At 33.1% G+C, this 25,957-nt stretch overlaps 3 protein-coding genes across 7 annotated transcripts in view; 1 reads left to right on the top strand and 2 right to left on the bottom strand.

Annotated features, from left to right (window-relative positions):
• The first annotated feature begins 878 nt into the window (after window positions 1-878).
• LOC123199680 (leucine-rich repeat receptor-like serine/threonine-protein kinase BAM1) lies at window positions 879-5,018 on the top strand. Of its 5 annotated transcripts, none has more exons than XM_044614717.1 (3): window positions 879-3,484; window positions 3,903-4,391; window positions 4,651-5,018. In XM_044614717.1, exons 1-2 carry the CDS (start codon window positions 910-912, stop codon window positions 4,367-4,369), a joined length of 3,042 nt encoding a protein of 1,013 aa, XP_044470652.1. In that variant the 5' UTR covers window positions 879-909; the 3' UTR covers window positions 4,370-4,391; window positions 4,651-5,018. The 5 variants fall into 5 exon arrangements, with proteins under 5 accessions (XP_044470652.1, XP_044470650.1, XP_044470653.1 ...); XM_044614715.1 differs by having other exon boundaries at window positions 4,628-5,018; XM_044614718.1 differs by having other exon boundaries at window positions 3,903-4,417.
• Window positions 5,019-19,987: 14,969 nt separating this feature from the next.
• Window positions 19,988-25,208, bottom strand: LOC123199043 (malate dehydrogenase, glyoxysomal-like). The gene is made up of 9 exons (XM_044613843.1): window positions 25,075-25,208; window positions 24,768-24,983; window positions 24,295-24,609; window positions 23,680-23,769; window positions 23,486-23,569; window positions 20,935-20,970; window positions 20,722-20,811; window positions 20,514-20,608; window positions 19,988-20,387 (listed from the first exon to the last, which is right to left on the bottom strand). The coding sequence occupies exons 1-9, from the start codon at window positions 25,144-25,146 to the stop codon at window positions 20,315-20,317; spliced, it is 1,071 nt and encodes a 356-aa protein (XP_044469778.1). The 5' UTR covers window positions 25,147-25,208; the 3' UTR covers window positions 19,988-20,314.
• Window positions 25,083-25,957, bottom strand: part of LOC123199042 (malate dehydrogenase, glyoxysomal-like) — a 44,079-nt gene continuing 43,204 nt past the window's right edge. Inside the window, exon 9 of the mRNA XM_044613842.1 lies at window positions 25,083-25,208. Within this exon, the coding sequence (XP_044469777.1) occupies window positions 25,163-25,208 (46 nt within the window). The 3' untranslated portion in view covers window positions 25,083-25,162. The remainder of the gene's footprint in view (window positions 25,209-25,957) is intronic.

Raw genomic sequence — 25,957 nt, 5'->3', positions numbered from 1 at the left:
TAAAAATAAAGTTATTGATTTTTAAAATTTAGTAAAAATATATAATTAATTAAATATCTTTTTAATAATATTATTAAAATAACGATTTTATCTTTAACTATATCAAACCTATAAATGCATGTTTTTGTTTTTTATTTGCCAAGAACGTGCCCTTAAAATTACGTTAAACTTAGGTAATCATCTGGCCTAGAAAGAATAAGTAATTATTGATCTTATCTCAATATTATTTTAGATACATTTGAAGTGATGTTAAATTCCTAATAATAAAATTATATATATAATATAAATAATTAAATACATATAGTAATTTATTATTATATTAGAATTAAAGGCTAAAGTGGGTCTAATATTTCAATTAATTTGATGTCGACTGGTATTGCTGATTGAGACAAGGTTTCTAATTCTAGTTCGGGAAATTGTTCTTTAGCTCCACCTTTATTGTTGTTTACCTTAACTTTTATCCCTTCAGATAGGATAGCATCGGATAATATTTTATTATTAAAAATAAATTATTATTTTTATAAAATTATTATTATTATTATTATATTTAATAAAATTTAAAAAAATAATAAATATAAATAATTATTATATTTAATTAAAATTTAAAATATTTATATATTATTTTACTTAATCATATTTTTATTATATTAATTAAAAATAAAATATTTTTAAAAAATTAATATAAATATATAATAATAACAAAATTAAGATTATTTAAATATACCAAGAACCAAATCCCTTTTTCTTCGGAGTTATTAATTTTCAAGACATAATTATTATTTGTAAAAGATAAAGTTGACAAAAACATTTTCAGAAATTATGTTTGTAAAAAAATAAATTCTGAAAATAAAAACATAAATTTGAAGTCACAACACAAGCAAAAAAACGAAGTAAACATAAACAAAAAAAATGACACTCCTCTCTCTCCTCATCCTCTCACTCCTTCACATTTCTGACGCCAGTAGCCTCCCTGAATACGAAGCTCTTCTTTCCGTGAAATCCGCCATAACCGACGACCCGCACTCCTCACTTTCTTCGTGGAACGACACCACCAGCCACTGTACATGGAGCGGCATAACCTGCGACACTGGACGTCACGTGACTTCCATAGACCTTTCCGGTCTCAACCTCTCCGGTACTCTCTCTCCGGACCTGGCTCACCTCCGCTTCCTCCAGAACCTCTCTGTGGCCACCAACCAGTTCTCCGGCCCCATACCGCCCGAGATCTCAGCGGTTTCCACTCTCCGCTTCTTGAACCTCTCCAACAATGCGTTTAACGGTTCCTTCCCTAATGAGTTGTCCCAGCTTGTTAAGTTACAAGTCCTTGACTTGTATAACAACAACTTGACTGGTGACTTGCCGCTTGCAGTTACGAAGCTCCGAAACTTACGCCACTTGCATCTGGGAGGCAACTATTTCGGCGGTCAGATACCCGCTGAGTATGGCAGCTGGGAATTTCTCGAGTATCTGGCGGTTTCTGGCAACGAGCTGGTTGGAAAAATACCGAGAGAAATCGGTAACTTAATCAAGCTACGAGAGCTTTACATTGGTTACTATAATGGTTATACCGGCGGTTTGCCTCCAGAAATCGGAAACTTATCGGCGTTAGTTCGGTTTGACGCTGCTAACTGTGGACTGTCAGGTGAAATACCAGCTGAGATAGGACGTTTGCAGAATTTGGACAGTCTGTTTCTTCAAGTTAATAGTCTTTCAGGACCATTAACGAGGGAGTTAGGTGCTTTAAAGAGCTTGAAGTCGATGGACTTATCCAATAACATGTTCGCCGGCGAGATACCGGACTCATTTGCCGAGTTGAACAACTTGACGCTGTTAAATCTTTTCAGAAACAAACTTCACGGCGCAATCCCGGAGTTTATCGGTGGGTTACCGCAGCTTGAGGTGTTACAGCTGTGGGAAAACAACTTTACCGGAAGCATTCCTCAAACATTGGGCTCCAACGGTAAATTACGGAATCTTGATCTTTCGTCCAATAAGCTAACGGGAACGTTGCCTCCTGACATTTGTTCCGGTAACTCCCTGCAAACTTTAATCACTCTCGGGAATTTCTTGTCTGGTCCTCTTCCAGAATCGTTGGGGAAATGTGACTCGTTGACCCGGCTGCGAATGGGGGAGAATTTTCTAAACGGATCTATACCGAAAGGTCTGTTTGGGTTACCGAATCTTAGTCAGGTTGAATTGCAAGATAATCATTTAACCGGGGAGTTCCCAGAGTCCGATATCATCTCGATCAATCTTGGTCAAATTAGTTTATCTAATAACCAGCTTTCTGGTTCTTTACCCGCTACTCTTGGCAACTTTACTGGAGTTCAGAAGCTTCTACTTGATGGTAACAAGTTCTCGGGTCAAATTCCGCCCGAGATTGGGAGGTTACAACAGCTCTCGAAGATGGATTTTAGCGACAATCAATTTTCTGGTCGGATTGCGCCGGAGATTAGCCAGTGTAAGCTTCTGACTTTTGTTGATCTGAGTAGAAATGAACTTTCTGGGGAGATTCCTAATGAGATTACTGGTATGAGAATCTTGAATTATCTTAATTTGTCAAGAAATCACCTTTTTGGTAACATTCCAGCTTCTATCTCTACCATGCAGAGCTTAACTAGTGTTGATTTTTCGTATAACAATCTTTCTGGTTTGGTTCCTGGAACTGGTCAGTTTAGTTACTTCAACTATACTTCGTTTTTGGGTAATCCTGGACTTTGTGGTCCTTATTTGGGACCTTGTAATGGCAGTGTTGCCAATGGTGCTCACCAGCCTCATGTTAAAGGTCCACTATCTGCTTCTGTTAAATTGTTTTTGGTGGTTGGATTGCTTGTGTGCTCCATTGCGTTTGCACTTGCTGCTATCATCAAGGTCAGGTATTTGAAGAAGGCCAGTGATTCTCGTGCTTGGAAATTGACTGCCTTCCAGCACCTGGACTTCACTTGTGATGATGTTCTCGATAGCTTGAAGGAGGATAACATAATTGGAAAAGGAGGTGCTGGCATTGTTTACAAGGGGGTTATGCCTAATGGTGATCAGGTTGCTGTGAAGAGACTCTCTGCAATGAGCCGGGGTTCTTCCCACGATCATGGATTTAAAGCTGAGATACAAACTTTGGGAAGGATTAGGCATAGAAACATTGTTAGATTATTGGGATTCTGTTCAAATCATGAGACTAACCTTCTGGTTTATGAGTACATGCCTAATGGGAGCTTGGGGGAGGTCCTTCATGGCAAGAAAGGGGGACATTTGCTCTGGGATACAAGGTATAAGATTGCCGTGGAAGCTGCTAAGGGACTTTGCTATCTTCATCATGATTGTTCACCCTTAATTGTTCATCGTGATGTGAAGTCAAACAACATCCTTCTTGATTCCAACCTTGAAGCTCATATTTCTGATTTTGGGCTTGCCAAGTTCTTGCAAAATTCTGGCACATCAGAATGCATGTCTGCCATTGCTGGTTCTTATGGATACATTGCTCCTGGTATTATTGGATCTTAATGATTATTTAATTGTAATTAATTTGTTTCTCTGCACAGATTTTATCAATGAATACCAATCAAACCTATCTTTGACGAATATTTGTTTTGGTTGATATGTTGCATTAATGCCTACCATACTTTTCTGTGTTTAGGTATAGTTTGACAAAGAAATTCCCATAAACATAATATGCGGTTTGGCAATGTTAATTCTCTGGTTTAATCAGTCTCACACTTTTGCATTCCAATGTTAGGCATCTTTTATAGTACATCAATGGTTTGATTGTTTGTTTGGCAATTAAGTGAGGTTTTACATTACATAACCATGAGAGAATCAAAAAGTTGATTCATTTTTTAAATTCTTGTTTTATATGGTCTATTTCTACTCTTTTATTAAATCTGATTAATTTCACATGTATGCAGAATATGCCTACACTTTAAAGGTGGATGAGAAGAGTGATGTCTATAGCTTTGGTGTAGTCCTGTTAGAACTAATTATTGGAAGGAAACCAGTTGGGGAATTTGGTGATGGTGTGGACATAGTTCAGTGGGTTCGAAAATTGACAGACTCTAACAAGGAAGGAGTTCTTAAAATTCTGGATCCAAGACTTACTTCAGTTCCTCTCCATGAGGTGATGCATGTATTCTATGTTGCAATGCTCTGTGTTGAAGAACAGGCTGTTGAACGCCTAACTATGCGAGAAGTGGTTCAAATTCTAACGGAGCTTCCAAAGCCACCAACCACAAAACAGGGAAACTCAACTTTCACTGAGCTCTCACCACAAGTAGCCACTGCCAGTCTCGAGTCTCCTAATGCATCAATCAAGGACTCAAAAGATCAACAGCCAGCACCACCTCAGTTACCACCAACAGATCTTCTTAGCATTTGAAGTGTTTCAGTAGAGTGGGAAGGTAGTGTCTGTTCTCTAGTTCAAGAGGTTGGCTTTTATCTATGTTTTCTTTTCTGTTCTTTATTTTTTACCTAGTGGGGTGGAGGGTGTTTGCTAACATTAAGGTGTCAAAAGTTTGAACGTAAGAACTTATGTACAGTAGGATTGGTGGGGATATTTTCTTTAAGGAACAAAAAAAAAAAAAACCTCTCTTCTTATTTATGTAGTAATACTCAGTTATGCCTTGCTGTTTTACAGTTCGCAATCTGTTTATGGCACAGAAGGTGGCTCTGTAAAAGCTCTGCCAAACTCAAGCTCTGGCGTAATTGTGTAAACATCAAGGGAAAAGATGTATTTATGTCACTGGATTTCACAGAAGGGTTTTTTTTGAGTTACACTTGTCCATTGAAAAATGTGTTATTAAGTTTATAAACATATATTTATTAATTATTGTTGTGGTCCTTTGGGGTGGGCAGAGAGTTATCGGAAGTACTTCTCAATTTCCGAGACAGGGTTTATTTGTTTGGAGAGAGTGAAAACTACGTGGCGCTCAGCTACTAGCAGGGTCCCTCTTCAGCAATAAGTTGAACCGCAGCGTCTTGGTCCTAGCTATTGGTGAGTAGGATTGAATTCAAAATGAGTTTGTTTAGATTTGAAATGAGTTTTGTTTGAATACGAGCCTAAATTTTAAGTAAAAAATGAATACGAGTCTAAATTTGAATATCGGTTAAACGAGCTGAGTTTAGCTCTTGAGCTGTTTATTCAAATGAAAAACTATTTAACTTGGAACAAATAATACTGTTTGTTCTTTGAAATACGAGCCTAAAATATGAGTTCAAAGCGAACTTGACTTAAGTGCAAGCCAAGTCTGAATACTAAAATTATGAAACGAATCGAATACGAATATATGTTTAGCAAGCTCAGTGAACTCGAACCCGAGCTTGAGCTTGGGTTTATTGAAAACAAACCAAAAATGAGTTGAATCTTGTTTGAGTTTGGTTCAATTCGTATCTACCCATATTGGTAAGTGATAAAAGAAAGGGACGGGGAGTTAGAATAAATTTAAGCCTCCTTTTTAATACATCAAAGATGCAATTTTGCTGTACATCATTAAATTTGAGCTTTATTTTATTTAATATAATTGATTTTAATGTGATATAACAGTCTAATTTAGATGTTGTTCTTTGTTATAAAAAATAAATCAATTTTTAATTTACTAATATAGTGGTTATAGCTAAATTATTAGAATCGAAGCTTCATATGTTTGATCGAATCGGGGTAGTTTTAATGAGATGGTTTATTGTAAATAAGGTTTCATCCGTATAAAAAAAAATTGAATTATAGGATGAATCAAACGAGTGTGCTTGTTTCTTTCATAGTTATCAATATTTTATGATACATAATATATATTTTATGATATGATATATATAAAAAATAATACATATTATAAAATGAATCAAATTAATATGAGATAATAGATGTATTATATATATATATATATATATATATATATATATATATATATATATATATATTGTATGAATTAATTCACTTTTTTAAATAAAATAATGATATCATAAAAATGCATATAAAAAATTTCAAATTTTTATGACGTGTTAATTAAAATTTTTTATCATTTTATTATTTAAAAATCGTATTATAGAATACAATATGACACTCAAAACATAATACGAAAAATTAAATTTTTGATATACAATATAACACTCAATTTCACTATTATGCATAGACAATGTGTACAGTTTTATGAATAAATAATAATATTTTATTATATAATTAAATAATTTTAAATTAAAAATAAAATAATATTTAATTACATGATAATATATTATTATTTATATATAAAATTATAATTTTTTTTCTGTATAATTTTATCGTATAAAGAATTAATGATTCAGTGTCCTCAAAAATTTTCCAAAATCTAACCTTATGCCCGCCATAACTATGACTGCATCACTGGCAGTTCCACCTTGAGGTTCAATTTTTTGGACCCCATTTATGGTGTTTGCCATATGCCATGCACATGATTTGAGGACCATGAGATTGCCCTTTTCCTCATGCAAACTTAATTATGGAATTTATTACTTGAATATTTATGATAGTCAGCAAGGTTAGGTTGGTCAATCAATATGAAAAATGATTTTTGTTCTATAAGGTTGGATTAGTGATCATAATGTAGACTAAGAGGGCGTTTCTATAATAATATATTATTATCATACAATTTGATAATTAAAAATTAAAAATTAAAAATATACTCATATAATAATATATTATTATTTATATATAAAATTATACATAAAAATTATATATAATTTTATTTAAAAAAAAAAAAAAAAACCTTTTTCCTGTTTGGTGTCTTTGGTTGGATTGTGTGGGTGAAATTTTTGAAAAGCTGATGTTTTTTGTTAAGGTGGAGTCAAATTCGATTGCGTTTTGGATGGGACACTATTTTAAAAAGAACAACATGCCCTTGTTCCATCTCATCACGGCAGATTGTTGGGATTAGGGTGGCATTTTTGGCTTCGCATAGATTGATGGATGGATGAGACCAAAATCGGAAAAGAATATCTGCTTTCACTTTTCTGTTTTGTATTTCTTTTGTATGGTTGCACAAAGGCCAAAAGACTTATTCCTACCCAAGATTCAGTGCAAACCCAAATTTATCCTCCTTAATTTTAAAAAAAATTAAATATTTATTTATTTATTAAATTTTATTATTACTATTAAATATAAAATTATCATTTAATAAAAATATTTAAAAAATTATAAATTTATCACATTCTCATCTTAAGTTTAAAAATTAATAATATTCTCCCACCAAAAACATTATAAATAACTATTTTTTCTTAAGGTTTTACATTTTCTTTCTTACCACTTTTTCAACAATAAGAACTACTAACCTTGTCCCTCCCATCCCCTAAACAAGGACGATTTGATTGGTTGATGATTAGTCGGCACGTGTTAGTGCAGCGCACATATCAACCAAATAGTTTTATGCATTGCATAGATTCGTTTGGTATGTCAAAGAATTGTCGCCCACCTCTAGTTCGCTGACAATTTAGGTTGGCAGCTCTAGTCATCGAAGGAGCGACAAGAGAAAAAATGTAAACCCTAAAAGAAATAGTCATTTTTTAAATTTTGGATGAAAGAAAATTGTTAGTTTTCAAACTCAAAGGGGGGAATATGATGATTTTATAGTTTTTTTAAATATTTTTATTAAATGATAATTTTATCTTTAATAATAACAACAAAATTTAATAGATAAGTGGGTATTTAAATATTCTAAAATTAGTAGGTATGAATTCGAATTTATACTAAACCTTAGATGGGAATAAGTCCTATGGACTTGTACAAAATATAAAAATATTTTTTAATGGTATGAATTCTAGTAAATTTTAAGTAGCATTATTTGCAAGTTTAGAGGGGGATATTAATTAAAATATTCTTTTTTTAATTATATATATATAATTACTTTTTTTTCTAGTATATATCATTTTCACTCATTTAATTTTAAAAAACAACAATTTATCCAAAAATCTAAGTTTTGAAAAGTTACCATTTCTCTTATTAGGGTTTTCTTTATTTCTTCACCTTTGTTGCCGATTGGAATCTGTTGGCATCTTTGTTGCTTGAGCGATGATCGGCTTCATCTCTCTCTCCCAATGCTCTCTCTCCTTCTAGATTGACATCTCTTTCAAGCTCTATCATTACCAATTTGATCTGTTGAAAATCAGCTAAGATTTGTCTCTATTAGCTGCTTGTGTTCATCACTCATTTTATTTCAAGAGCTAATGACAACGAACATTTCATTTCAGGAGTTGATGATGAATGAGATTTGGTTAAGAAGTTGGTTGTTTGCGTTTGTCAAAGACGAATGAAATTTGTTGAGATTTGGCTAAGAAGTCAATAGATTCTGTCAGTCCTTCTATCGTCAAGAGTAACAAAGAGCGCCAGAAAAAGGTCGTTGGTCTTAAAAAAGATAGTTGAAGTGGATTTCGTTACTAAAAAATGGGTTGGTTTTTTAGTTAACCCTAACAGAGGGAAATGATAATTTTTCAAAACTTAGATTTTGGAAGAAATTGTTATTTTCCAAAAGCTAAGAGGTGAAAATGAAATAAAATTTTATTTTTTTAATATTACTAATTAAATAATAGTTTTACATTTATCATTAACAGAGAGTTTTAATAGAAGTTGAATAACGAATGAGTATTTAAATTTTTGAAATTTTATGAGTGAAAAATTGAGAATAGATTAAACCTTGGGTGGGAATAAGTCTTTTGGTAGTTCAAAAGTAGACATTATTTGATGCAAAATTAAGACTAAATCTGATTTCTATGCAAGTAAAACCTTAAAGTTATACATGGATCCTGGCACCATTGGTTCAATGGAAGTTGAGATGTGAGAACTTAAGACAACACCAAATGGGAAGGGCAAAAATTAGGAATAAAAACAGAAAAAAATAATTGGGTAAAAATAAAATTGAGAATATTTTATGTAGAAAATAAATAAAAAGAGATAAATGACAAACAACTTTACAGGGAAAATGCATAAAACAAACAATGGAGACTAAGAGAGGAAAAAACTGTTTTTTTTCTAAGCAATCAGCCTCTCTTTTCTTAACACCTAAAAGTACCTCCAAGATTTTATTTCAGAAAACATTAAAAAATATATCACATTCACACATTAAAATAATAGAGAAAAACAATTTTTTTTTTTTAATCTTTTTCTGTTTATTATCATAGTTTTTGTTTTCTTGGTGGTCCCTTACTTTTTTTTTTTTTTAAATTTAAGTTGGATCCAACTCATAGTATGATGTAACCTTCACAATGTTTGTAGAGGTAAATTGCTAGCAAAAGATAATAAAGCTAGAGAGGCAGGATAATTCCAAAATATTTTTAGGCCAAAGGACTGATTCCCACCCAAGGTCTACTTTATTCCTAAAGAGTAATACTATGTGTATTTATTTTGAGTACATAAATATATACACATTCATATGTGTTATCATATGATTGGTTATTGTTTTATTCTTAATTCAAAATCATCCAATCACATGATGACACATATAAATGTATATATATTTATGGATCCAAAGTGGGTACACATAATTTTATTGATTCCTAAAATGATATTCGTTAACTTTTAAAAACATAAATATTCATTCATCATCTAATTTTTGTTAAAATCTTTAGCAAATTACAATATAACAAATGTCATTTAACTAATGATATTAAAAAAATAAAATTTTATCCTCTTTTTTCATATTAGTTTTAAAAACAAACAATTTTCTTTCTAATCTCATATTTTCTAGTTTTAAAAAGTGATTTTTTTCTCCAAACTATAGGGTTTCATATATTTTAGTTTTCTATTTTTGTGCCGCCCCCAAATTTTTTGAAAATTTTGTTTCACTCCCAACGGTGGCACATCCTCTTCTGGCAACCAACCTTCTCCGTCTCCGGCCACCTTCTATACCTGAGATCTAGCAAACATCCATCCCTCTTTCTCTCTGATGATTGGGCTTTGTCTTCAACACAATTCGGGATGTAAAAGAGATGTCGTTTTGTTGTCATTAAGCCTCTTTTTGTCATCCGTTTTACACTGCGACAAGGATGTCTTTTCGTCATCATCTTCGCATCTCTCTTTGTTGTCCGTGTCTTCAGTCTTTCTCCCACATGTTTTTAGCATCTCCTTAGCCTAAATCAACCCTACAAAATGGATCTCGAAAAGTCACCACAAAACAACAGATTCGTTGCGTCACGTCTTCAGTCGGAGACTGAGCCCAATCGTTGAAGAGAAAATGGGATTGATGTCGACTTGGTCTCGAACAAAAAAGATAGTTGAAGATGAAAGAAGTTGGTCACCGTAAGAGGATGTGCCACCATTGGGGGTGAAATTAATTGAAGAATGAATAGAAGTTGAATGACGAGATGAGTATTTAGGTTTTTGAAAATTAACAATTATCACTTTGGGAAAACACTAAACCTTAGGTGGGAATAAGTCCTTGCCAATATTTTTACTCGCAACAATTTCCATTGCATTGCCAATGTACAAGTTGATGTAATGGGGTGAAAAGAAAATACACTATAGCATATCCACAATAATCTTCCACGCTTCTTATTATTATTATTAGTATTATCATAATTTTAAGCTAAATAGAAGTTTGCGTGGCTTATCAGGAGAGCTAAAATAAATGAATTATTGCGGAAGAAACATGAAAAAGAGGGGAGTGGGGTCTTCGAAAAGAATGGGTAGGCACGGTGAGTGGGTTGTGAAATGAAGATGGGGGGCAGCTTCCATAATAATTTGAAGTTTCAAGACCTCATCCCAATCGAACTATCTCTTAGGGTCGAATCAACCATCATATATAATGGTCAATCTTGTAATTATTATATTAAATAAATTAAATATTTAATTTTAAAATATCGGTGAAAAAAATTTAAATTCCTTTTTCTCTTTTGTATGAAAGTCATTCATTACAACTCAAATTACCCATTAAAAGCCATGATTGTTCATCTTCATCGATGAGTGAAACCGCAAAAAATTGAAGGTCGTGTACGAATACTCACTCAACATTTTATACTTTACGTATTAAGAAGGCTACTACACATCTACCCACAATAACAAGAGCTAGTAATTTGGGGCTTCCTTCCTTCAACGCAACTGCACTTTCTTCAGCAACGGCGTGCAAGTCAAAACGATGAATCTGAAAGCAACAAATCAGCCCATAATAATGGCCTTGTTATTGATACAGGGCTCAGCTTTGTTTCAGGACTGACTCAAAGGCCAAGCGGGTTCAAACATTGTAATTGAATCACATATTTCGTATATTGAGGTTATAATTTTTTATATTATTTATTATATATCGTTTTATAAAATATTTTTAAAAAAATAAAATTATCATTATTTTAAAAAATATTATATATCTTTAAAATTTTAAAATTTTTAATAAAATATTATTCAATCAATAATATATATCATATTATAGAATATATACAGTATCATACAATAATCTATTTATTATTATAATATATATTCTACAAAATAACAAAAATATTCTATGATATTTTAAAATTAAATGAGAGAAAAAAATAATTTTGGAACTTAAGTGGAAAAGTACCAACGATATAAACCTTAGGTGGGAAATTTTGGAGATATTAATTAAAATACACACAAAAGTTTCAATCTAAACTTTGAGTGATTTTACTTTTCTAAGTAAATTTAATTTTGTTTTCAATAATAACCTTCTATGCTAATCATGTTAGATTCGACATATATTTTTTCAACAATATTTTCTTTCAAAGCATACTCTATGTTTGATAAGTTATGACCTGAAGATTCAAAAACTTATTCGAAAACAAATCAATTTTTGGTGTAATATAGATCGAAACAAAAAAATAAACATAAGTACGAAGAATGGGTACAAGTGCGTGCCGGTGCAAAGAAGTGTGCGCATTCACAAGCACTCATTATATATATATAATGAGTGTGTGCAAGCATGAAGAAGTATCCGTACGCACCCATGCGCACTCGCTTGCACTCGTACCATTCTTTGCAATTATGTTTATCTTTTCATTTCGATTTGTATTAGAACAAAAATTTATTAGTGTTCGAATAAGTTTTTGAATTTTCAAATCATAACTTACCAAACATAATATGTTCAAAGATTGTCAAAAAAAACTATACCGACTCTAACATAATTAGCCGAGAGAGGTATTATTGAAAACAAAATTAAATTTTCTTAAAAAAGTAAAATCACTGTAAATTTACCTGAAAAAGTTTACGAAAAAAAATTAATGTCTATTTTAATTATCATCCGGAAATTGTGCTCTGCCTAATGTGAATAATTATACATTGAATAAGGCTGTAATACCTTCAGGTATGTTTCAGAGGTATTTATGTCTTTTGACCCTGTTTCAAAAAATATATATATATATTCACATGTATGGGTGTGTTTATATATATATATATATATATATATATATATATATATATATATATAAATAGCTATATACATAAAGAAATTTAAAAAAAAAGAAAAGAGAAAAGAAAAAGAAAATGAGATAAGGATGTATATAAAGAGAAAAAAAGGACAAAACAAAGAAAGTTCAAGATTTTCCATCATCTTTCCGCCCATTCCAGCAGCCACCATTCTCCATGCTAATTGTTTTTGTTTTGTGAAGATAAAGGAAGAACATGAGGGGGTTTTGGAAGACAAAATAAGAAAAGGAAACAAAGAAGCACTTTGGAAGTTTGATAACCAAAAAATCTCTTGTTTTTTTTCCTTTTTCTATGTTTATATATATTGGATGCATGTTATATAAGTATGTTAGTATGTTTTGGTGTTAATTTAAGGTGATTTTGGTGATAAAAGAAACAAAACAAGGAGAAGTGAGCTAATTTACAAAGATTTAGCTTGAAACAGGGTAAGGGGTATCATCCCTGATATGTTGCATGTTTTAGGCTTTTGGTTCATTGGATCTATGTTATAAATGATGATTTTGACGTTGAGAAATGTTGTTTTGTCATTTGGGATATATATGTGTGTGATTTTGTTCATGGTAGAGAATTGCATAATATTTACAGTTTTACCACTGAGTTCGTCTCATGTTTTGACTGCCTTATCTAATGAATTATGCGTGCTATTATAGCTTTTTGAAAATATCTTTGAATCCTCTTTCCAATGATATATAGCTTGTATGAATTAGAGATCATTTAGACTGTTAAATATTATATGAACCAAAAGGGATGTTTTACCAAATAAACAGGGGAGAGGTTTTATGCCATTGAATTCATCTCACGTTTTGGCTACCTTATCTAATGAATTATGTGTGCTATTATAGCTTGTTGGAAAGATCTTTGAATCCTCTTTCCAATGATATATAGATTGTATAAATTATAGATCATTTGGACTATTAAATATTGTTTGAACGAAAAGGGTTGTTTTACCAAATAAATAGGGGAGAGGTTTTATGCCACTGATTTCATCTCACGTTTTGACTGTCTTATCTAATGAATTATGAGTGCTACTATAGCTTGTTAGAAAGCTCTTTGAATCCTCTTTTCAACAATATATAGTTTGTATGAATTAGAGACCGTTTGGGTTGTTAAATTGTATGAAAAAGAAGGCTGCCCTACCAAATGAACAATATTTCACAGATTTGGGGAAAGAAAGAAAGGAAAGGAAAGAAAGGAGAGAAAAAAAAAAGAAAAGCAAGAAAAAGAAATTTGGGGGCTCAAGATTCAAGGGTCGTCCTAAGAGTATGGCTTATGAGTTATGAATAGATTTAGATGAAAGTAAGATTAGTAAGATATAAGACATGCATGCATGCTATGAACTATGAGAGGGCACTTTACATTACACCGCCCACAGTAGGGCACGTCTGTAGTAAGACATAGATCCACAGTAGGGTTTGCTCGCAATAGAGCATGCTCGTAGTAGAGCTCAATTTAGATTAAAAAATGGTGTAGTGAGAGAAAGGAAGAAAACTCGAGCTTAGAAAAGTGTCAAATCCCTATAGTCAGCTTCTAGAAAGTATCAAATAGACATCAGATAGGACAAAGTATGACCCAAATAGTAAAAAAATGAACTAGATTATCCCCTCAACTTCTTATAGAGGTTATGATGTGGGGTTGAGTCCCGAGAGTGAGTTAGAACAGGAAATGAGGTAGTTTACTTAATTTTTTCCCCTTACTGAATGTTCTTATCTCTCATTTCCTTTTCTTTCATGATTGCAGGTACAAGTGATCGAGGTAGCTGCAAGGCAGGGTCAGGTCAACGTAGATAAATCTGGTTGGAGCAGGTTATCTCTGGTTTATATTACATGCATACAGTCGCATATTCTTGTTGACCTTTTTGAGATGATTGTACAATTGTATAGGATTACTCCATATTTTCAGATACTTCCAGATGAGTTTTTATATGAGTATATACATCTTTTGTTTGCTTCCAGATTTTCAGTTTTCTTATAATAATTTCTAAACACTTTTAGTGATGTGTTTATTTTAAAGTATTTAAAAAAATAGAAGCTCCAAATATTAATTCGTAACATTTCTCTTTCGGTAGGTAATATTTCTAAGGAGGGATGTTACAAGTTGGTATCAGAGCATGATTTTGGGAACCCAAAAGATGTTTTCTAAAACAAGATGGTGTAATCCAAAGTAACACAAAGATGGAATACCCTCTAGCCACGCTGACCACCCTCGTAGTTGATCACTGTAAGTTAAGTTTTCACTTATACCTACGAAGTTTTATGAAACTAATGTGTTTATTTTCAGGACCTATGAGTCAAACACCAGTAGATCCCTCTCAGAGGAGCCAGAGTGAAGGAGCAGCCCCCCAGGTACCCTAGGGGGCATTCAGTGCACATGATGTGCGAGAGATCTTCAGAGAGATGATGAGAGAACATAGAGGTGCTCCTACACAGGGAAGTGAGACAACGCATACATCGCCAACCCAGGGACACGATATGAGGGAGGTTACTTCAACATCTACAATAGCCTCAGTGAGGACTCAGTTGCATCATATTTTCAACCTCCCTAGTATGCATCAGCCTCAAAAATTTGATAGTGTAAATAACCCAATAGCAGTTGAAGAATGGTTGGAATCAATAGAGAGTGCAATGGCTCTATTTGACATGACCGACCAAAAAAGAGTGAGATATGCCACCTATCTTTTCAAGTCAGGGGCAATAATATGGTAGAACTTAATCAGGGAGACAGTCAATGTCTCAGAGATGACATGGTCCGAGTTCATGCGTCGATTTGAGGTAGAGTATAGGGGCACCGATGTTACTTGTATAGGGCCCAAGAGTTTATTAATCTAGTGTAGGGGACAGATTCTCTAAAAGAATATTCCATGAAGTTTAATCAGTTGTCTCAGTATGCCCCTAAGATAGCTAGTATAGAGATGGGGCTTATGCATAAGTTTGTGTACAGGCTAGATCTAAAAATAGCTCACGATGTTATGACAGGGCCATAGCCACCCAGGACTTATGCAGAGGCCCTCAATAGAGCTTTAAGGGTAGAGGTTTTTGTAAGGAGGAGGTTTGGTCAGACCACAGGGTAAAAGGTTACACCTCTTACTGTCATGCCAGTTCCCCCGATGAGTAGTGGTTTAGTTTCAGCACAGAGAGACCCTCTTTTAGAGCGAGACAAGAAGGGTAAACGACCTCTCCAGTTCAGAGGCATGAAAAAAACTAGAAGAGTGGAAAGAAACAAAGAGGACTTGAGATACCAGCTTGTCAGAAATGTGGGAAGCAACACAGAAAAGAGTGTTTGACAGGCCAGACAGTTTGTTTCAGATGTCATCAGCTTGGACATATTGCTCATTTTTGTACAGCTGCCCCAGTGAGAGTAGAGTAGCAGCATCCTATTAAAGGGGCTATAACCAGAGTTTATACGATCACCCAGGGACCAGCAGAGGCTAACCCATCAGTAGTCTCGGGTCAGATTCTCTACCTTGATACTCCTATTTATGTTTTAGTTGATTGTGGGGCTACTCATTGTTTTGTAGCCAAGAGTTTGCTTGAGAGGTTAAAGTTGCAACTCGTTAAATAGCTCAGAGGATTATGATCTAGTTGCCTGATGGGGGATCAGTCATTAGTGAGATGATGCTGCTAGGATAGAGTATTATGATTCAGGGTCGACGGTTACTAGTGGACCTGATTATATTTGAAATACCAAATTTTAACATAATTTTAGGGATGGATTTTTTGGGAAGATACGGAGTTGAGATTGATTGTAAAAAGAAAAAAGTGAGATTAACCTGGACTCTGGAGATCAATTTGAGTTCGTTGAGGGTCATATCCAGAGTTTGATGATCAGTATGTTAAAAGCTAGTAAAATGTTGAAAAAGGGGTATACAGGATATTTGGCTCATGTAATGAGCAAGATTGAGTCAGACCCAACTATTGATGAGACACCAGTGGTATATGAGTTTCTAGATGTGTTTCCAAGTGAGCTATCGAGATTAGCTCCCGAGTGAGAGGTTGAGTTTAGTATAGAGTTGGCACCTGACACAACATCTATTTCAAGAGCACCCTATCGAGTGGCCCCTGCCGAGTTACAAGAATTGAAGAAGCAGCTTCAAGAGTTATTAAATCATGGTTTTATCAAACCGAGTCATTCTCCTCGGAGAGCTCTCATCCTATTTGTGAAAAAGAAAGATAGGTCCATGAAGATATACATTGATTACATAGAGCTAAATAAAGTCACAATTAAGAACAAATACCCGTTACCCAGGATTGAAATTTAAATTGGTATATGCTAAGTATTAAAAATTCAAATTTCAACCCATAAGCTATTAATTAACATAATTAATTAGTTTTAAGAGTAAAATCATCAATTAAGTAATAATATATTAAAAATAATAAAACTTATCTTATTTTCCTTTTTGGTTTATAAAACTAACAATTTATTCCTAAGATCAAGTTCTAAAAAGTTACATTTTTCTCTTAGGGTTTTAATTTTTCAAGAACAATTTTTCAACAAACGATCAACTTCTTAGACACTCTCTCTCTCTCTAGATGATGTCTTTCTCTCTCCCTCTAGATGATGTCTTTCTCTCTCTAACATTGCTTTTGACACTCACTCCAACACAATTCGTCCAAATCTAGAATCGACGAAGATGAGATTCATCTTCATCAATTCATTTTGAATCAACTAAATGAATCTTGTTGCTGGCATGAAAGAATAATGAAGATGTGTTCTAGGTATTTATAACAAACGCCTTTTTTTGGACAAAAGGACTCATCTTGTCAATTGTTTCATCCCTTCATCTAGTTGAATCGATGCTCCAAAGATGAGATTCGTCTAGTGATCCCTTCGTGCTAAAGATAAGCTTCGTCCCTCCAAAGATGATGACGCTAGAGAAGGAGAAGGAGAAGGAGAAAGAGAAGGGGGAGAAGGTCGCGGGAGGGAGAGATTGTTGGAGAAAAACTAGAGAAATAGAAATTTGGTAGAGGGGGAAATTAATTTTCAAAATTTAATTATGAGAAGAAATTGTCAGTTTTCTAACCCAAAAGAAGAAATGAGATAAGTCCTATTATTATTAATATGTTATTAGTTAAATAATAATTTTATCTCTGAAACTAATTGATTATGTTAATTTTAACAATCTATGAGTAAGAATTTGAATTTTCAATTTTTAACTGATATTGTTTAAAGATTTAATAATCCTTAGGTGGGATTAGGGCTGAATTCAAGTCTAGCCTGAATCCAGCCAAGCTCAAACTCGAGAAGCCAAAAAATTCATTACTCAAATTCGGCTCACTCACAAGTCGAGCTGCTCGTGAGCTTGGCTCGAGTAGGCTCAACGAGCCTGATCATGAGCTGAGCTTGACAAGCTCAAAAGGAGCCTGTTCAAAGCCCATGTGTTTCTGCTTTCTTTTTAATAATCAAAAACTAAATTGAATTATAATAACTCGTCTAATAAAATCGAACTACATAAATATTATTATTTCAATCGAAATTCATTAAGCAATCAAAAAAAAAACAACAAAAAGTATAGGATTCCTCATTATTCAGGATATGAAATATATATTATTAAGCGCAAAATTACTTAATTCTATTAAAAAAAGAAATTTTAAGAACTAAAAAATTAGTACGTAACAAATTAACAATAACACTATATAAATAACAAACTTCAATTTTATTAAATACAACAAATAAAGATGAATAGTATTCTTTAAAAGATACTTTAAGAAATACCCAGAAAAAGAATACTATCTTTTGGCATCTAAGCTACCAATGCAAATTTATTTGTAAAATCCCATGACTTGCTTTATTCAAATTCAAATTTTTCAATAAAATTTGTATCTATCAATTGAGATGGTCCAAAAGAAGCCTACAAAAGGTTTAGTTTGAGATTAAAAAATTAGTTTAAGATCATAGAGTTAAGACTCAATTTCAATTTAAAAATAATTTAATTTTAAATTTAATTTAAATAAGTTTAAATTTAAATATTTTAATTAACTCAAACACCCGGTTTTTTAAATAAACCTAACTTGTATATTGAAACAGCTTGGATCAAATCAAGTTTTAATGGCAAGTGGCTAACTAACTATCTCAAGTATCAACTGAACTTGAGCTAAATATTATAGTAAGCTACAAAACATTCCTGCAAAAAGTTATCAAATTTCTATCTCTTTCCCAGCTACTAAGAAGCTGCCAAGGAAGCTCTAAGGGTGCGTTTGGTTAAAGGTTTTTAAGATTACCTTGATAATCTATCTTTTATTCTCTTGTTTGGTTTATCAGTAATAAAATATTACAGTAATCTTTTATTACCAATGCTGACGTGGCAGGTAATATAGGTAGTAATCTGATTATCACCTTCACCTTAGGTATTTAAAGATTACTGGGGTAATATTGAGTTTATTATAGAAAAATTATTATTTATTAATTTTTTGAGATAAAAATAAATTTATTTTTAATTAATATGACAAATAATATAAAAAATATTTAAAAATAATTATATTTAAGGGCATTTAAGTAAAATATTTTACTAGTAATGTTTTATTACTTTTAATCAAACACAATAATTATTTATACCTATCAAATTTTATCAAACATAGTAATCATTTATACCCAATAATCTTTTAAGTAATTTATCTTCAAGGTAATCTTTCTATTTTAGTAATCAAACATTACCCAAATCAAACGCCCCTTAAGACCTAAAAAAGAAGGTCATAGGTTCAACTTGTTTGGCGCCCGCAAGTTTAAAATTTTCATCTGCTTGCTAACACGCTGCCTTGGCTTTTCTCAGCTCAAGCTCAAACTTGTTTATATATAACTTGTTTTTAATTCATTCGAACCAAGTTCAAAAAATTCAATTTGAATCCAACCTCAGGTGAGAATAAGTCTTTCGGCCTTGTTTTAAACATGTTAATAGAAATTCTGAATACAGTGGTTGGATCAGCAAGTCCCCATAAAAAATTGTAAGTACCGCGAGACCGTAATCAAATTCAAATTAGGGGCCATAAGAGAAAACATTTTGTAATAGATTAGTTCTATACAATCCCTATGTATTACCTGAGGAGGCCCTCTCGTCCAAATATTCTGATTTCAATCTTTGTATTTATCTAATTAAACACATTAAGTGAATTGAAGATTTATCACTTCAAGATGTTTGAGACGACAGATGTTACTGCCCCAAAATAAGATCGATTTATTTCCCTTGAACTGAATTTGACAGGGTTCATCAGAATAAAATAAGATATTAGTGTTGATAGCATGTTTATTTTTCCCCGAAGCCTCTGTTCACTAAGAGAAATATATTCTATAATTAAGATCAACCATCCATATGAATTTTTTTTTACGAATTTATCCAATGAACATGTTAACAATGTATACTCACGTTATACCAAGACGTTAATAAATAACTTTGACACATGAAATCTATCATTATCTTTCAATAAGATCGTTCAACACTATGATAATTCTATCTATATTACCCATACCTTTACTTAAAATAATATCATAATTATGAACATTTTAAAAACAACTACCTAACGTAAACATAAGTTCCTTACAAAAAATTGACATGCACTGAACCTCTCCTCATAATTCAACCATTCTAAGAATATTTATCTAATTATATAAATAATATTAAGATAATGAACTCTCAAGTATTATTAATTAAAAATATGATTACAAAAAACACTGGTGTCGATTGGCTTTACAGCATTCCCCTGACACCTCTTGCTAAAACCTTTAACATTTCAAAACAATGAAACAAGAGGCAACTCCTAATTTCATTAATTTATGGATTCATTCCATGAATATCACCAGACACAGATCCTAATATAAGTGATTTTGAGATGTGAGGGTCACATTAAAAATCACTTCCATCACCACTTATTCAGAGAAACTAGTCCTCAAATATATGAAACAAACATTAAGAGCTTGAATATCATTCTGCCTGTGATTAGCACCTCATTTCCTGATGAAGGTAATGCCTTTCTGAATACTTCCTGCCAACTCTTTCTTCGCCTTTTCCAAGCCAGCTCTGTTCACAGTTCGCAACAAAGGAAGAATTTCAAACTTGTTGCAGAATGAGAATAGGTTTTGTATTTATAACCAACAATAAAAACTAAGACAAGAAAAATAAAATTAGATGTAAATAATAACAGACCTCTCATACTCATTGAGGGGGCCAAGTGGGTAAATTTCCTCAACTCCATTACGGCCAAGCCGAACTTTTGATGCGAAGAAAGGCAGTTCAGTCACCTATAAAAGCCAACAAGTATGGTCATAGGCAGACACCATAATTTTGTGAGGCAATAAGAATCAGAGAGGAAAAATATTAAGACATGTTCTGCTAAAAAAGGATTCATTTAAACCTGAGAAGCCACATATGCACATTCAACAATATTGGCATCCCCTCTCAAGCCCCGCAGACATGCATCAGCAAATTTGACAGCAGCATACGCCTGTATGTTTTATCCACATTTTTCATGGTCACATTGTGTGCTAACTTAGCAAGGGAAGAATGGATATAATTGAAAGACAAAGGTGAGAATAATGTGAATAGTAATTTTACTGAAGCTACAAACCATTGACAGTGTGGCAGAACCAGTTCCTGCTTTTGCCTGCAATATCAGCAACAGGTACTCAACTATGATTATTACATAGTAAAGAACAAAATCAAATCACAAAGAATTCAGTAAAGAAGTATCAACTGAAGTCCAAATGATAGTGATGTGAGCATATAAATATAAGTTGAGCAACATTCCATGCAGCATGCCATAAAAAAAACCATATCATCCTCTTTGAAATTGACAAAAAATTAGCCTACTCAACAAAAATCACCTTCCATTAAAAAGGCAAAAAAGAGCATCAAAATGGCTAACATAAAGTCAAAAAATAGATAAGAATCCAATGACCAATTCAATGACAAATTTATGGTTTCATTAAACGTAGTAAAACTGCTCAATGCAGGAAGATGCGGCATACAACCCATGCTACTCAGCAACATTACACACACAATAGGACACATGATCAGGAGACTCTTCTATTGCTACATATTGAAAATCCATGATCAGGGTCAGATAATGCATCAAAAAGAGTCAGGCAAAGGATTAATCTCCTTTATCCTACATTATTCTGCCTGGCACTGGATCAGACAATGAAAACTCATAATCACAGGGTTAGAAAATGGATCTACAAGATTCAGGCAAAGGATTATTGTACTTCATCCTACACAATTTTGCCTTGCAGTGGATCATATGAAGCAACTAGTCTCAGCACTGACAAAAGCTGGAATCTTTTTAATCAACCAACTTTTTAGAATTGCATCAAAATATCTGTTTACAGTTGTATTAGGTAAATGCAAAGTCAGCTTAAAGAAATTTTAGGCCTTAGACACAATTCTAAAATTAGATCTGTTCATATATGATGAAAAGTGCCTATGCTTTTATAACACACAAAGTCTTCAAAACTGGAGAAGAAAGAGTATTGAATTTGATGTTATTTGTTACTACAACATAATAATAATGCCTGGATAACACAAACACACCCACACTAGTTTGTGATCATGGTTTCTATTCTCCAGATCTTCATTGAAAACATTATTTTTATAAAATTATAACTGCTCTGCTGGGAGAATACACATACGAGAAATTTGATTGAAGAAAACAAATCAACTTTTAGCTTGAATCATGAAGAGAGAAAATCCTAGAAAAAAAGTTAAATAACATTTGTAGCTCTACATTTGAAAATTTTCTAAGAATGCATTTATATAAGAATGAAACAGTAATTTCTGGCTTTTAGACTTTCTTCCACACTTTTCCATTATACAAATGGAAATTTGTACAAAAAATTCAGGACCTAAAACTAGTAATAATCTGTACAAATAGGAAAAAGAAATGAGAAAAGGAAAATAAAATAAAAGGCAATCGATGCAATCCTAAGAAAGATATTCCCCAATCAAACCAAATCAGTCAACAGTAGACTTTTTAATCAATACTTGATCGACTTTCCAACAATAGAGAACTTTAATTTCGAAAGTACAAAAAACATAATTAAGCAGGGTCTTAACTAAGCGAGACCTTAACAAAAATTATACAGTTCAATTGAATGTTTCAAATAGGGGCCTTAATTAAGGGATGACCACATAAAATAGGGTCTTAACTAGGATTAACCTAAATGGAACTAATAAACATTCAAATCAACATTAGTAAATGAGGGCCCAATTCAAAGGGAGGCCTAACTACCTAAGATAATTGCCTCCCTTGCCTATCTATTGAGCTGCTCTGAAGTTATGTAAGTTTTACAAAGCTAGAACCGTAGAAAGCCAAAATCATCTTAACAACCATATGCATTTTCTAGTGAATTCTACCTAGTGCACTTTGCAGTCCCATAACTCCAGATATTTTATTTACAGGTTTATTTTTGTATGGGTTAGCTATACACAATTTAGTATGAGTCATACAGACATTCAAAACAAACAGAGAAAAACTTGCAATCAAATATTTCTCACAATGGCTATTTTATTTTTGGAGGGGTGTGTAGAACAATTAATCGAAATATTTTAACTTTATAGTTCAAAGATTCTCCATATTCAGCTATCTAAGAGCTGTTACAGCTTAGAGAATGTCCATTACAATTTGGTTTAAGGCAACACCATTCTTCAAAGCCGTAAATTGGGCTTGATGACCTCAGATCTGTCAAGAAGGCTTCTTAATTCTGGAAAAAAAACAAATGATCTTGCAACTATTAAACAATTTGCCTAATCACCCAAAGCTAAAAAGTGGAGAAAGAGCAAATCTACTCCTAAAGGAGTATGGCCTGATGCTATGCCATGTTATCTCTATTAATAACAATATGATCCGTACACGTAAGCTGAATCCTATGGTAAAAGAACTATAGTAATAAGTCAGGCAAGCTGCATAAATTAAATTCATCATACGATCTTATGCCGTATTGACACCAGTTGGACCAACAAATTCACCAGTCACTCAAGCTCTGACTCTTAAAAAATTGGAAACCAACAGGAAGAACCATATATGAGCATTATTAGCAGTCCAAGATAGATAATTTCAAATATGTTTCCACAATATTTTCAGTTTAACAATATCAAAAATAGGAAAATAATCATCAATGTACCTGAACAACTTCTGTTCCACCATTTTGAATACGGTCTGTCAATTTGTCAATTTCTTTGGTGGTGAAGGAGCATGGTGGTTTAACCTGTTGATAACAAAACAACAATAGATACAACAAGAAAACAATAACATAACAATCAAAGAATTTTATACAAGAATTAACATAAATTAGAAAGTGAAAACTCCCTCTAATACCTGAGACAGAAGAGGTAAAATGGTAACCCCTGCATGACCACCGACAACTGGAACATTAACTTCCCTAGGATCAAGGCCCAAGACTTCTGCCTACAGCAAGCTCAAGAGAATATAATAAAAAGATAAAGTTAAAACCACTGGAATCTGAAATGGTTTATAGGAAAGCATATAAAAGAATAATGAAGGAAACCCAACGAAGCACCTATCTTTTATCAACTTTAAAAACCAACAGGATGCACCCAGAACATGGACCACAACTTGGAAATGTATAGCTAAACGTTTCATACACCACCATACATCTCAATTCAGGGTAGAAACGTCTCAAGCTTTACTTGCCAAGAGCAATATTATCGCTTCATGAAAGCGTTACAAAAAATTGTTCTCATAGGTATAAACAATATGCATAAGAAATGAATCTCATAGGTATAAACAATATGCATAAGAAATGAATCCCAGCTGGAAGATCATAAAAGCTTGGATATCACAACTAAAACTGATTGCAGATTAATAAATGAGTTCAAAACAAAGCAAAATCATGAATGATGTATTTGAAACTGGACCTAAATATAGCATAACGCATAGAAGTCTATGACATAATCGGCTAGCAAGGCATACCACAAAAGTATTAGCTCTAACAACATCAAGCATTGTGACTCCCAAAAGCCGGTTTGGATCGTATGTGCCAGCTTTCTTGAAAACCTCAGCCGCAATTGGAACTGTGGAATTAACAGGATTACTAATCAAGTTGACAATAGCTTTTGGGCAGCATTTTGCTGTTCCTTCACAAAGTGTCTTAACAATTCCGGCATTAATGTTGAACAAATCATCCCTAGTCATTCCAGGTTTCCTAGGAACACCAGCCGGGATGATCACAAGGTCCATGCCTGTAAGGGCATCCTCAAGTTGTTGTTGCCCCAAAAATCCCCGCACCTAGAAATCCAACATAATTTGACTTTTAAGCATTCAGTTGTCCATAATCACAAATCAATTCTGAACCTACCCATGAAAATCTACAACTTCTCAGCTGGCAATTTCAAAACTATTTCTTACTAATCAAACTTATAAATAATTGCCGAGAAATAACATACAACAGCGCCAGTGTCCATGTGGCTGATATCAGCAGTAACACCGGGAGTGTTGACCACATCATATAAATGAAGAACTGAAACCAACGGATTCATCTTCATTAAAATTGCGAGAGGTTGTCCAATTCCTCCAGCTGCTCCTAATATCGCCACTTTGAATCCTGGTGATCCACCTTTTGCCCTGCAATTCTCCCTCATCAAACCGGAAGTCTCCTCCACCTAATCATCAATTTTCAAAATTAATTTCAAAATAACCAACGGCGATAACAAAATCAAGAAACAGAGAAACAGTTCATACGCAGTAATTAACCTGAAGATTAGGAGGATTAAGATGAGCTGCGAGTCTAGCAATCCGTTGATTGACTTGTGAAGTGGGCTGCATCGTTTCGTGTTCAAAGTTATTCAGCAATTTGTATAGCTGTGGACTTTCCTAGTATCTGGAAGCTGAAAAGTTGGGAACTTTATGTGAATTTATAAAAAATTGGTTGAGAGCCGGAATTAAATCTAAAAAATGTGGTAAAGGATGAGAGCACAGCACCGTTGATTTGAATTGGGATGCGTGGAAACTGATCTTATCCACCACCGGTCCCACTTCGCTTCCTCGTTTTAATTATGGGTACGTTATGGGACTTAAAAAGGAGGGAATATCTAATACTATATATATATATATATATATATGTTATAAAATTAATTAAGCAAGTATAAAAGATAAAGAAATGAAAGGAAGAAATAGTAAAGGAGAATAGAGCAAGGCTATGAAATTTTATTTTCGGATGAAGAAAAGAGAAGAGAAATCTATATTTACATGAAGAGAGGAGGGAGGATTTATAGGCAATTTGCCGCCCCTCTAGTCAACAAAGGAAGCAAATTTTCAAGCCAATTTTCCAATTTCATTAATGCATTCACACTCCTTTGGTTTCTCCTGCGTAAGCCTTGTCATTTTCTTCTTGCTCTAATAAATGAATTCCTATTGCCTTTTTTGACTTGCTTTGGTGGAAAGCCACCTGACTTTATAACACTCCTCCTTGGATTTTCACCACTTACAGATAATTATATTAACTTTGCTAAAGAAAAAATGGCACAAACCCCTGAAGTGGTACAAAATCCTGAAGAACAGGAAAATAAGAATATTGAAATATCTTTAAATTATGTTCATACACAAGAAATGTGGAATCGTGAAACAATTATAGTTG

Source organism: Mangifera indica, chromosome 16, assembly GCF_011075055.1.
Source record: "Mangifera indica cultivar Alphonso chromosome 16, CATAS_Mindica_2.1, whole genome shotgun sequence".
Taxonomy (NCBI): Eukaryota; Viridiplantae; Streptophyta; class Magnoliopsida; order Sapindales; family Anacardiaceae; genus Mangifera; species Mangifera indica.
This window is presented reverse-complemented; position numbering and strand designations above follow the sequence as displayed.